The following is a 14,310-nucleotide window of genomic DNA, read 5'->3' as shown; positions in this document are numbered from 1 at the left end:
TAGATATCTTAAGCAGTAAACGTTAGGTGATGAATAATGTATGGGCAATTATCCAGCATTTGAAGACTGTCATTTCTTCTGGCAGGTTGATAGGAAATGGCTATGGTTTTATTGCTGCTGCTGTTTATCACTTGTTTACCAAGCACTTTCATATTCGGTTATCAAAACATCTTCAAAATGACCCTTTGGGGAGGCAGACCAAAGAGTAACTAGTTTTGCAGATCCGGGAGAAAAAATAACCATTATCACCATTCTCTACTAACCCCACGCCTCCTCCCCCAGATTTCACAGCTGTTTGGGTAGAGCTGATGCTCTGACCAAAAATCCAGATTTTTTTTCTATTTCCATAGAATTCTCTGCTTCCCATTGATTTCAGCCAAGGAACTTAAAACTCCATTAGAAGTCATCTTCACAATATGCCATGAAATCTTGAGTCTGCAAGATGGCCAAGGGGACAAAGATTTGGTAGAGTGTAGACACTGCATTAGATCATATTGGTGACATGTTGGAGAGACTGGTAGTAGTAGAGAGAGTAGTAATACTCTCTTTCCTTGTTATTACCATAAGCATTGAGTGCTTACTGGGTGCTTAGCACTGGGGATGCAGGCGTTACATATTTAATTCTTGAAATATCTCTTCCCTTAAGAGATGAGAAAATTGGATAAGAATCAAGGAAGTTGAATAATAATCTAGAACTTTACATCCCATGATTTCAGTCCAGGCCTGACCTGGACTGACCAGGTCTGACCACATTGCACTATCAGAATCAATTACTTCTTCATAGAAAGAGTATATGAAAAGTCTACATTATAATAGTGTTTATTTCTATAAAAAATGAGAGTGCCCTGAAGGCCCTTCTGTTCCATTAATGTCTTTAAAAATCTCCTCCCCTTCTTGTATGTTTGTATGTTGTCAGAGATAGGCCCTCAGGAACTGTGGTTCATCAACATTTCCTAAGAGCAGTCAGAAGGTATCCTTTTATTTGATTCTTCTGACACTTAGTAAGGTAGGACAGATAGAATCACAGATAAAATCACTTCTCCTCTCTCCAGATAAAGAACCTAAAGCTCAAAGTTTGAAAATGTTTGCCTCAGTTTCAATAACCGGCAAATTCAGTCCCGGAAGACTCCTCCTCCACCTCCTCCCTCCCCTGTGCTCCTCATTGTGCCAACTTTAAAAAGCTGGAGTAATGGCTCTATAATCCATTCAGTGATTTATAAATATCTGTGCACCAGTCGCTGAAATACGGAGATACTCTGTGATTTCAGAGGCTTTTGTTATCGTGAGAAGAAGCAAAATGAACACCTCAAATATTTCCCATTTATTATTTTAGGCTAGAAAGAAATGCTTTAGTCCCTCTAAAACCAAAAGTGACTTGAGGTTTAAAGGTCCAAACTCTCTACATGCTGAACTTTACATCAGGAATTCATTGTTATTTCAAATTATGCATCGTAATTTTACCATAATAGACTTGAGTGGAATAATTCTTAAGATACACTATTAGCAAAAAAAATAAATAAAATGGGAAAAAAAAAGATACACTATTAGCTGCCTACACATTGCTATACTAAATTTTTTAAAAATTTACACAGCATTGGACAAACAGATATTAAGATCCACTGTACTTGTCTAGGAAACTGTCCTGTTCTGCTACTTTGATTCTTACTATTGTGGAAGGGGCCAAAAATCGACAAAGATAGAACCTCATAAATAGTGTGTAAATATTGCAGTTCTTTTAAGTAAACACAATTGTTATTATAGTCACTTGGAATTAGGTTTTCAGAATCAATCTCTGGATTCAATATCTCTTTCTTTTACTCGCTTTTCTTTGTAAAGTAAATATGATTCCAATCAGTATATATACGTAAGAACTGGGTGATGACTGTAATCTAAAGTTGAGACCAAAGACTCCTGATGTAAGATTTCCTGAAACAGTATCTTAATGTCACGTATCTGGTGTCTGTACTAAACCCATTACCCATAGTGCGCCCAATGGATAGCAGCATGGACATCCCCTAGGAGCTGGGTACAAATGCAGAATATTAGCTGGTTAGGAATGCAGTAGGCCCACCCTGGGTCAAGTTTAAAATAAGACACCAGGGGCGCCTGGGTGGCTCAGTCAGTTAAGCGTCCAACTCTTGATTTCAGTTCAGGTCGTAATTCTGGGGTTGTGAGATAGAGCTCAGTGTGGAGCCTGCTTGGGATTCTGTGCCTCCCTTTCCTTCTGCTTCTCCCCTTTTTAAATAAATAAATAAATAAATCTTTTTAAAAATGAAGTAAGACACCAACTTAGAAATCTCTAACAAAATCACTTTTTTTTTTTTTTTTTTTTTTTTTTTTTTTTTTTTTTTAAAGATTTTATTTATTTATTTGACAGAGAGAGAGATCACAAGTAGGCAGAGAGGCAGGCAGAGAGAGAGGAGGAAGCAGTCTCCCTGCAGAGCAGAGAGCCCGATGCGGGGCTCGATCCCAGGACCCTGAGATCATGACCTGAGCCGAAGGCAGCGGCTTAATCCACTGAGCCACCCAGGCGCCCCCACTTTTTTTAAATAGTGAGGAAGTGGAGGCAAGAAGTTAAATAACATCTGTCAGTTCACACAGCCACTGTGGTGCCAAGCTGCCTTTGAACTGGGTTTTTTGTTTTTGTTTTTTTTGTTTTTTTTTTTAAGATTTTATTTATTTATTTGACAGAGAGAGACAGCAAGAGAAGGAACACAAGCAGGGGAAGTGGGAGAGGGAGAAGCAGGCCTCCCGCTGAGCAGGGAGCCCAATGTGGGGCTCGATCCCAGGACCCTGGGATAATGACCTGAGCAGAAGGCAGATGCCCAACTGATTGAGCCACCCAGGAGCCCCTGAACTGGGTTTTGCTTGATGCCAAGACCCCTGCTGCTTCCCCCAAACCCCTGCTGTTTCCATCACAGCTGGGACTCACACAACAAAGTGTGTGGTAGACATTTACTTCCTCTCAGTCTCCACTTTAGAGCCACATGGCTGTAGAGGTTTCAGAGAATCCAGGAATGATCTACAGCTACATATACCGGTATACATACATACATCTATGCACTCACAACTTCGATAAGTGTGTCATACCCCTTTTTTGTTATGTTCTTTCCTACCACCATCTTTATGTATAATGATTCTTTAAAAACATTTTCCAGGGGCACCTGGGTGGCTCAGTGGGTTAAGCCTCTGCCTTCGGCTCAGGTCATGATCTCAGGGTCCTGGGATTGAGCCCGACATCGGGCTCTTTGCTCAGCAGGGAGCCTGCTTCCCCCCTCTCTCTCTGCCTACTTGTGATCTCTCTCTCTGTGCCAAATTAATAAATGAATAAAATCTTAGAAAAATAAAAACATTTTCCGCAAATTTTTCTTATAAGGATAACCTAGTTGCACAGAAAGAGTTTAAACAACTGCAAGATTTGATTTGTTTTGGAATTTATTTCTTTTGTGAGGGAGCAGGAGAAATGCTTTTGAGTGGGTGTGAGTGTGGGTGTGTGTGTGTCTTTTTGGACCTCTTTTATCGGAATGGTATAGAAGGTAGGCACGGCTCTGGAATGCAACCTAATCTAGTTCATGTGACTGTGTTCCAGTGTACAGAATTATTTTAGGAGAATAAAAAAATGGATGTCCCAAAACCCAATGGTTCTTGATAAGTCAGCTTTCCCAAACCTGCAGGAGTCAGACTGCTATACCGGCCCCTTCAGCCGCGCACGGATTCACCAGTAAGTTCATGTTTCTTTTTCTCCCACCACCTGGTTTGTTACCGTTCATTTTCTAGGAGTTATTGATAGAATAAAAATACCTTGGAGCAGTTCCATTGTTTGCCAAGTAAGTCAGAGAGTGCCTCATTTTATTAAAATGTTTTTTGCACTTAATTTGTGAACAGTATTCAGATAGCACTATTAATTCCTTATCAGCTGATTTAGAGAAATTCAAGAAATGAATAATTAATGGTAAACTTATGGGCTGATAGTCTAGGTCCCAGTTCTTTCAAAATAATTACAATGGTGGTAAGCTACCCAGTTAAAGTAACATTGCTATTAAATAGCATTATTGAATAATGGATTGTTCCAATTAATAAATGATTATATATACTTATATTTAATTAATATGTATTTATTAGTTTAATAGACTTTAGTCTAATGTATCAAACTAAGATAAATGGGACATTTTTTAGGGATTTGTTGCATATTTATCCATCTACATACCAGCATATCTGTCTCTATTCCTTTGTTCATTCAACCAGTATTTATTGAGTTTCTGCATAATACAGATTGAGGCTATGACACAGTCCCTGTCTTTATGGATGTTGAAAGGCAGGATGAAATTAATGAATTAAGTCAAATATGTGGGAGGAGAGAGTTCCCCATTGATTATTGCCCCTATAACATGTTTGGTGCTCAGGCTATCTGTTTCATCCTGCCTTTCAATGTCCCACATTCCACACTGTGCATGTGCCTATCTTTATATTTACCCTATTCTATTTATTAGTTTACATTTTTTTCTGCTCCACTACACTGTGAATACTGTGAAGACAGCAACTACAATTTGTTTATTTATACCATCTGCTTCCTCCCTCCATAATGTAACTCCATGAAAAAAGGGCACTTAGTCATCTAGAGAAATATTTGTTCAGGGAATTCTGCATCAATCTGATGATGAAAGAATTGTGTGGACATTGCTTCAGATACTGAGAATTAACAGGACACCAATCATCTGTGTTAACTTGTTGCATCCAAGTACAAAACTAAAAAGCACAATACCAGAATGCTGGAAGCTACCAAAATGGACATGCATACAGATACCATGAAAAAAAGCAGAGTAAAATCAACCTGCTAGGAAAAATACAAATACAATGCACATTTTTTTTTTAATAAGAGAGGGAGAAGCTACAGCCAGAGGAAAGGATCTAGGAAGCCTTTTTGAAGGAGATAGTACTCTCCATCAGTAAAAATGTGGAGGGAGGTGGGGAAAGATACCAGAGACAGAGAAAATCCCAAGGAAAAGAAATGTAACATTTCGAGGTGTGATAAATTGTACAATTTGACTATCAGATGCAAAAAGTCAGAGCTATAGGAAATCAGAGGATGAAATACAAAAATAGAGAGCCGGAGAGGAAAATAAGAAATTTGATTATGTGTGTAGTGTTGACACATTAGTAGTGGGAGTGCTCTAAGAACCAGAGCTGTGCTTGAAAAGTCAGGTGGGAAATTGGGCGGCCGATTAAGAGAGGACATTCCTCTCTCGTAATCTAGGCATTGAGACCCAGAACAGTAGGGTAGTTCAAAGCCAGATAGATGCAGTTCAGTTAGAAAAGTTGACTGGTTCTGTATTATGGATGGTAAAAAGAAAACAAGAATCACAAAAGACCTAATACTTCAGTACTAAGTGCCTGGGGGGAAAATTGGCTGATTATTACTCACAGAGATAAAGCACCCGGAACCAGGAACTGTCAGAAATTGAGTAAGGTCCAGGATGCTTCCATTTTTTTTGAGGATCCCAGCATATTACAAAATAAAGGCTGAAATAGACCCCCTTCCCTGTCAGGATCACCCTTTTGCTCTCCACTCAGTGGCTCTCATTACTGTTTCTCTTTGCAGCTTTTACTATGTGGGAACAGTACAGGGCATGAAGGGGAAGGAAGAATTCTGCTTAACACTGAGGTTCTGAAAACAAGAAATGTTAGCCTGGAAGGTGTGATATGGGGAAATGACATGAATTTTTAATGTGTTCTCTTTGGAATTACATTGCTTAAGGTAGTACAGAATTTATGGGAGGCAATTTAATGCTGTCCCTGTTTCATGCTAAACAAGAAATAAGAGGACATCTAGGCTCCCCTATAAACTGAAAGCTTTTTAAATGAATATTTGATAATGCCTGTATGATTTATAAATGTATTTTGTCTCTGCCAGTTGATTTATTTTTAAGAGGATGGTTTTGACTTACTGTATTTCTCATGCATTAGTTTTAATGGAGAAAACAGATGGATGACTACCTAGAAACTTGTAACTGTTGCTGGACTCTGGGCTCTGCTTTGAATATTAAAACCAATCCCCTTATCTTAACAGCTTCATAATAAACAATAAGGACACATTCTTCAGCAATGCTACTCGAAGCAGGATAGTCTATCACATGCTACAGCACACGAAATATGAAAATGGAATATCAAAAGTGGGTAAGAACACTAATTAAAAATACAGAGAAGGTAGAATTTGTTGTTACTAACTATATCCAGAAATACTTATTTTCACATTTGAAGCTTTGTCTTCATTCATTAAATATGAGGATATAACGCGTTGAACACAAATTCTAAACATTCTATTTTTCAGCCTTCTGATAAAACAGTTTTCTAAATAAGAAATAAAAATAAACCCAGAATGTAAAATAAAAATATGTCTAGGTGATAGTGTTATGTCCTTACATAGTCTTTAAAAATAAAAATATGACATTTCAAGTGACTATAAAGATATCATGCCCTTTGTAGAGAATACAATAAACACAAAGAGTATTAAAATAAAATTTAGGGGCATCTGAGTCACTCAGTGGGTTAAGCCTCTGCCTTCAGCTCAGGTCATGATCTTAGGCTGCTGGGATAGGCTCTCTGCTCAGCGGGGAGCCTGCTTCCCCCTCTCTCAATGCCTGCCTCTCTGCCTACTTGTGATCTCTCTCTCTCTCTTTCTGTCAAATAAATAAGTAAAATCTTTTAAAAAACAATAAAATAATAAAATACAATTTTTTTTTTTTTTTTTTTAAAGATTTTATTTATTTATTTGACAGATAGAGATCACAAATAGGCAGAGAGGCAGGCAGAGAGAGAGAGAGGAGGAAGCAGGCTCCCTGCCAAGCAGAGAGCCCGATGCGGGGCTCGATCCCAGGACCCTGGGATCATGACCTGAGCGAAAGGCAGAGGCTTTAACCCACTGAGCCACCCAGGCGCCCCATAAAATACAATTTTAAAAATCCATGAATTCAGTTTGTCCCTCTCACACATTCATACTGAATGTATATATAGTAAACCTGCATGATTCTAGTAACGATGTGTTGAATATGATGTATAATTCATCATTATTAGAATCATGCTGTGTTTACAATTTTGTCTTTTTAAAAAAGTACTTACAGTATTTTCTCAAGCCCTTTGGTATGTCTATAAACATTATAAATAGCTGTACAAAGTTCTATTATAAGCATTCATCAAATTGCAGTCATCTACCAAGTACCTAGTATAATTAATTGTACCATGATAGTTAAATGATTCCCCAATTTTGAATATACAATGATTTCTTATCCTTTACTAACATAAATAAAACTGTAAGATATACAATGATTTCTTAACCTTTACTAACATAAATAAAACTGTAACAAAAATTATTCTCCAAAGGTTTCCCAATCTTGCCGGGACAATATGAGAATGTCCATTTCACTACACCCTGGCTGAGCTGGAGGAGATTTTAAGAAGTGTCACATATTGATATTCATGTCTCCTTGGCTCAGTATTAATTAAAGACTTCTCAAAATCCATATCATTTAGAGACATTTTGTGGGTGGAGAGTTCCTCTGTTTTCTTGACCAAATATTGTGGTTTTTTTCTTTTTTTTTTTTTTAAAGATTTTATTTATTTATTTGACAGAGAGAGAGAGATCACAAGTAGGCAGAGAGGCAGGCAGAGAGGGGGGAGGGGAAGCAGTCTCCCCACTGAGCAGCAAGCCTGACGCGGGGCTCGATCCCAGGACCCTGAGATCATGACCTGAGCCGAAGGCAGAGGCTTAACCCACTGACGACCCAGGCGCCCCAAATGTTGTTGTTTTGAGGCAGAAAAAAATATTTGCTCCAGGTTCATGTGATCCCAAATAAATGGGTATTAAAATGCTTCATATTTCATGATACGGTAAAGTGCCGTGTGTTGGCACCTTACAAATCTCCATTGACTCATGTTGTAAGAATACAAATAGATTCTTTAGTACCAATCTCTTTCATAGCCCTCGGCCTTCAGAGGTGATGTGGCTATGGGTGTCATTTGGGTTAAGTTTTTAAAATTAATTTGTTCTCCCAAATTTATATATGTTGCTACAGAGGGAAGTCTTCATTTGAACTGACTCAAAAACTGTTCTTTTGTTTCTCTTTCCAGGTATCTGTAAACTTATAAACAATGGCTCATATATAGCAGCTTTTCCCCCTCACGAGGTAATTTTGAAATACAATTTCCACTGGGGGAAAAAAGTTTCTCATGCTCATTGCTGATCCTTCTTTTATTTTATTTATTTATTTTTAAAATGTAACCACCCTCTCTCAGGAGGATTCGGTCAGTCAGTGGCCCTGGGCCTTTCTCAGACCCCATTATGATCTCTGGTTACACACTGGGCACAGTGCTCCAGAACCTTAGTGCAATTTTTCCCTTGTAAGGAGTCCCAGCCCTGGAGGGAACTTAGGGACATGGTTCAATCACTCTGACTTGACCCACCTTGGGATCCACACCACTCCCAAACAGTGCAAGTTCTGGCTTATGCCTACTACTTTGAGATGTCTGAAAATCTAAGACAAACCCACAACACAAACCTACAGCCCATTATTTACTTAATTCTCAGCCAAGTTGTTACCTGTCTACCAATTTTAAATTAGAAACACCTGCTCCAGACTGTGGTGAGTTCTGCCTACTGAGTCATGAATGACATTTGAATTAGTTTTGAGCATCCTCTCCCAACACACACACACACACACACTCACAGTATATTCTGTTTAAGGCAAGTTCGCATTTTAAAATAAGAAGGGAGTCTTTAGAGGTTTGAGGTCAGCAATCTCAGAACCCATCACTTCTATTTATAAAGGCTGAGTACTTACAAGGTGTAACCACTATACCTGAGGAATTCCAATCTAGTAAAATTCATAAAGGATAAAATACATTGTGTACTTCCTGTTTGGCACTGAGCTAAGTGTTTTATATGGATTATCTCATTTAATCCTTAGGGCAACCCTTTGAGAGAGACAATAATAATAACCCTGTTTTATAGCTAGGTCGTTGAGGCCCAGAAAAATTAAGTATCAAAGACAGAGGTTTGAGCCCAGGATGCCAGACCCCAATGCATCTATTCCTTGTGCTATGAATATCTTACTTGCTGTAGGAATGGGAATAATAATAATAATAATGGGTAATATGTTAGGTTATTTCATGCAACAGGCCTTGTGCATATATTTTTCCATTAATCTGAAAATAATCCTGGAGGGGTAGATATTATTTTCTCACTATAGAGATGCAGAAATAAAGCTCAGAGAAATTAACCACGATGTCAGATTTGACGTAGTTGGTAAGTGGTACAGTGTTCAGACTAGCAAATCTAAGGCCCCAGGAGAGCTTTTATGGTTTGTTCTTATTGTGAGTAATTTCATCTACGTAACTAGTCTGTGTTCGTTTGACATTTTCTTGTAAGAAATTTCAAACCTATTTGGAATAGGTTGTAAATAATAGTCCTGTTTATTCTTCTCTGAAGACTGATCATGAGGATGTGGAGGGGTGGTCACTGGGTGCACATGGTCCTCTGAACAGGACTGGAAACACGTGGGCGAACAAGGGTCATCACTGCAATTTTCTCTTAAAGCCACCAGGTGTCACTGTCAACCCAGAACAGTACGGTTGAGGTTCTTGAGCAGAATTAGAACAATGACCTACTAGGGTTTCTAAGCTTAGACCCCAAGACCCAGGATGTGCCTGTGTCTGCCCACTGGGACTGGGAAGTAAAGTCAGGTATTTTAAAAAGATTATCATTAGTGACTGAAAGAAAGCTGAGATTTTGGTTCACCTTCCATTACTTACCCAATCTCAGGCTGTATACCCTAACAGATCAGTCCAACTGGACAAACAAACAGACATTTCCTGGGTGGATATGCCCATTCTTGAAATCTTGGACTTCACTTTCATCTCCTTAACTTCTAATCTTTAGGCTTTAAAAGCCTTGATCTCTTAAGGAAGAAAACTTGGACTTAAAAACTTGGAGAGAAAAACTTTTCTCTTCTTCCCTTTAGGGTTCTTTGACTAACCTAATAAATTGACATAAAGCAGGTTAATAGAAGAAAAGCAAACGTAATTACACATGTACAGATCCCCACAAAGACACGAGAGGCTTCCAGCAATCAGGAATTGAGGTTTATATGCTGTCCTGAGCTAAGAAGAAGGCAGGGGTCTAGGAGGGAGATAATTCACAGGACACTGGAAGAACAAATGTTGGGTGAACAAATGCTTGCTTGCCATGTCATGCAGATAAGTATTTCTTATGTAAAAAAGTTATCTTTGGTAATAGCTCTCCTTACTCTTATAGGCTTCCTATCTAAATTATTTTGAGCTGGTAAGAGGTTAGGTAAAAAACTCCTCTTGAGTTTATTGGTCATTGATTGTTTTCAACTTAGAAATAATCTGCATGCCAAAGTAACACATTCTGGGGCAGCCTGCCCTGAACCCCATCAGCACTTTAACTGAACTTCCATCTTTACCTAATTAATTTATCCATTTCACTAGGAAGCCACGGAGTGAAAACCACATATGTGTCTCCTTTCAGCCTGGTGGACTGTGATTCAGGGTGTTCTTTCTTCAAAAGAACTCACACCCCTGGTTGTCGAGGATCACTGAAATGACAGGTTTCCACTTTTCAATGGCCACACTGTATCAGACACCCTAAATTAACTAACACTGACTTTGTACTTTATATGTGCCCAGCGCTTTATAGTGCAAGTGGGCCCTCGTAAAACCTCTCTATGGTGGAAATCATTAACATTGATTCTTACTGTCATCATCTGCATAAGGAAACTAAGGCATAACTCCACTTGTTTTAAATTTCATTAAACTGTTTATAAAATTAGAATCACACATTGGAATGAGAGAGAGTTTGTCAAATTCTGTCCTAAGTTTTGGTTTAGAAAATAGGAACCATATTTGTTCCCCTCCTTTTTGATTACAAAATTAAAGCTGTTCCTCTATCAGACATATGTATTCTATGTGTCTAAAATTGCAACCTATATGACAATTTTTGGAGGGAGATATAAAGAATTTGAAAATGTTTCCAGTCTTGGAATATATTATCCAAAGTAAGGTCTAAGGATTCTAGAACTTAAAAACTTGACTAGCACTTGTGACTTAGGCCTCTTACACTTTTTGATTGAACATTTACTTTCTTCTTTAGCTTCTGTAAATAAAAGAAATATTTCCTGGGACTGAGTCACTTCTTTAAAGTAGAATAATACTCTTAATTTCTGAAATAATGATTCCAACTATTTCCCTCAGTGATGGTGACGATATAGTGTTTATTGAAAGATCTTAGGTAACAAACAGTAAAACCTAAATTCTAGTTTAAATGAAAGGGATTTCATTAGTTTAAAAAGGGACTTTAAGAAATGACTTTTAAGGAATTATCAGAATATTTTCAATGAAAGGGAGATATATAAAGGCATTTACTACATCATTCCAGTGATGGGCTGAAGCTTCCAAATCTGCAGCTTTCAATATGCTATTAAACTGTTCTGTAAGGAAAAAATAGTAAAAGCAATTCCTGTTTAGTTCAAATTTACTAAGGGAACTTATCTTTGGTTATGTGTTTCAGGGAGCCTACAAAAGCAACCAACCCATCAAAACGCATGGACCTCAGAATAATAGACATCTATTATATGAGCGCTGGGCACGCTGGGGAATGTGGTATAAGCATCAGCCCCTGGATTTAATCAGGTAATGTGGGCAGATTGATAATGAAAGATACATTATGCTGTTCCGTTGTCATTTTCCTAGATTTAGAATTACCTCATTCACCCACCAAATCGTCTGTATTACTCAGGATGGAGTCAGGGAAAAAGAAGCCACTGTAGGTCTTTTCAATAAAAGAAACTTAATTTAGGACTTTGGTTATAGAGCAAAGCTGACAAAGCTGAGAAATCAGAGAGGAATAGTGAGGCAACCAGAGATTAATAATAGCAGAAGATTGCTAACAACCCTGAGGTTGGAAGGAAAATGGGACGAAGTACATTCCAGAGACACCTATGTGGGCCATTGGCCAGGAGCTCTACCATCCGTCACTAGTACTGTCCACAGAGAAGTAAAGTGTTGGAGAAGGCATGACCACTTTTCCCCGAGGATGACCAAGCGAGAAGGAATGATCCCCCCGCCTCTGTCTTTGAGTCTTCCAGCACCTCCTTATCCAACTTAACCAGGAGCAATTTACAATGGAACCTGTGTAATCTACTTCCCAGTGAAACAAACCAAAACAGGGAAAGGCAGAACATGGATCTGAGAGCAGAGAGGAAAATGACCAACACAGCATCTATACATATGTTTGTATTTCAACCAAGAATTTAGTGAGTATCTATTCTATTCCAGGAAGCACATTTCTAGTGAGTAACTACTCTCAATTTCAGTTAATCTCCAGATACTGTTATATTCATGATTTATTTAATGTTGATGGAGGATAATTTGTTCTTTAAAAAAAAAATACCAGGAAATACGTAGTAAAAATGACCTAATCAAGTTTCTAGCGAACTATAAATATTCTTAAAATGAATGAAAAAAAGAGCATTCATAAGTTTATCTATGTTGATACTTCGAACTGTTTATAAAATATAAATATCAAGAATAACTTATAACTGTCAGCCTTGTCCCAGCAGGAAACTGATGGAACTGATAGAATAGGAAGGGTATCTGAAGAAAATCTAATAAAAGAAGTATATGCTGAAGTGTAAGTAGTATCAAGAGAGCAAATGGATAATGATGATGAAGCTTCCAGGGACAAGTAAAAATTGGATGCTCTTATCAAACCTTGGCCTGGAGGAACAGGGGGAGGGAACAGTTGGTAGAAACTGTCAAAAACAAAAACGAGGGATGCCTGACAGAAGCTACAGTCTTAGAAGGAAAGAAGCTATGGGCAGATCATTCTCTAAGAAGGAAAAGGTCAGGATAATCAATACACCGATATCTCTTAGATCTCACTCTGTGATCTCCTGCTGGTACCTGCAGTTAGCCAAAAGCCCCTCAGGAAGCCAGAAGAAAGAAAGAGCATGAGAGATATAGTTCATGAAGGTGAGCCTCCTGGGGCATATAGCAGGAAGGAAAAGAATCGGACATGATCTGGATATACAAATCATAATATCCAGCACCAAACCATTTCAGACATTAAGTACTTGGGCATATCCAAAATCAAGATGCTTTGATTCTAATTCTGTTAATCACAACAAATTATCAGATTCTTATTTATGCAGGTGAAAAATTATTTTGTTTTGTTTTAAGAGAGATAGAGTGAGCAGTGGTGAGGGGCAGAGGAAGAGAGAGAGAATCTTAGGCAGGCTCCTCGCTCAGCTCAAAGCCCAAAGTGGGGCTCAATCTCACAACCCTGAGGTCATGACCTGAGCTGAACTCAAGAGTTGTACACTTAACTAATTGAGCCACCCAGGCACCCCATTATTAGTATTATTATTATTTTTTTTATTTAGAGAGAAAGAGAGGGGAAAGAATTGTTATTTTAGAGATATGTGAACACAGTGAGATGTGCTAACTCACAGAATCACATTTATTATTAGGAACTAAAATTAAGTTGCTGTTTTCAAGCAAACATTTCAGTGTCAATAATTCTCTTATCTATTGGACGCATTGCTATTATGGCTTCAGGTAATTTCAGCAAGCAACCTTTATTTTCAATAACTGGGGTTCTGTGGCTGCTATTACCAATTATTTGGCTATTGACATAGAAGGGAAACTTTGCTTACGGAAATTATATATTTTGTGTTCCAGTGGCTAGAAAGAGAGGGAGGAGATGAAGGGCCTAACCAAGATGAAGGCCATAAAAGAGTACAGATGACGCTCCAGCATGTTCCTACTCTCCAGGAACTTGCTTGTTACCAAAATAAAAAACAGATGAAAAGAGAATGCCTATGGGTGTAGTGAAGAATGACCCCAGTAGCAACCTAGCAATTCCTCCCTGCCTTGGCATGGTTTTTGAGATTCCTCTAGAGATCCTAGAATATTATGAATACCAGTGCTATAGGTCAAGGGGGTTTCCATCAGCGTCCTTGGCCTGGAACTAGCTTCTCTCTCTCCTGAATCAGATCTAAAATCTCCTGTAACTTAGGTGATTAAACTACTGTCGAACAATATTGTTGTTCCCCTTAACCTTCAACAGTATATAATTTAAAATCTCAGTATAATGCTGCCTATTTAAAGGGGATTATCTGTGCCGCCCTCTATAGTCATTATTATAAAGACCTTTCCTTATATTAGTAATATATGCAAAAACCTATTCTACTTCACAGAGGAACACTTGTTTAAAAGGAACAAATGGTTTTATTGAAA

At 38.2% G+C, this 14,310-nt stretch overlaps 1 protein-coding gene across 6 annotated transcripts in view; it reads left to right on the top strand.

Moving 5' to 3' along the window:
- ANO3 (anoctamin 3) overlaps positions 1-14,310 on the top strand; it is a 456,805-nt gene that overhangs the window by 353,438 nt on the left and 89,057 nt on the right. For all 6 annotated transcript variants that reach the window (XM_046014190.1, XM_046014191.1, XM_046014192.1 and 3 more), the window contains 4 exons: positions 3,590-3,721; positions 6,068-6,174; positions 8,125-8,180; positions 11,582-11,703. In XM_046014190.1, coding sequence (XP_045870146.1) covers positions 3,590-3,721; positions 6,068-6,174; positions 8,125-8,180; positions 11,582-11,703 — 417 coding nt within the window. The remainder of the gene's footprint in view (positions 1-3,589; positions 3,722-6,067; positions 6,175-8,124; positions 8,181-11,581; positions 11,704-14,310) is intronic.

Source organism: Meles meles, chromosome 8 (genome assembly GCF_922984935.1).
Source record: "Meles meles chromosome 8, mMelMel3.1 paternal haplotype, whole genome shotgun sequence".
In the NCBI taxonomy this organism is placed as follows: domain Eukaryota; kingdom Metazoa; phylum Chordata; class Mammalia; order Carnivora; family Mustelidae; genus Meles; species Meles meles.
Note: the sequence above shows the minus strand (reverse complement) of the source record. Positions and strands in the feature narration are given on the sequence as shown.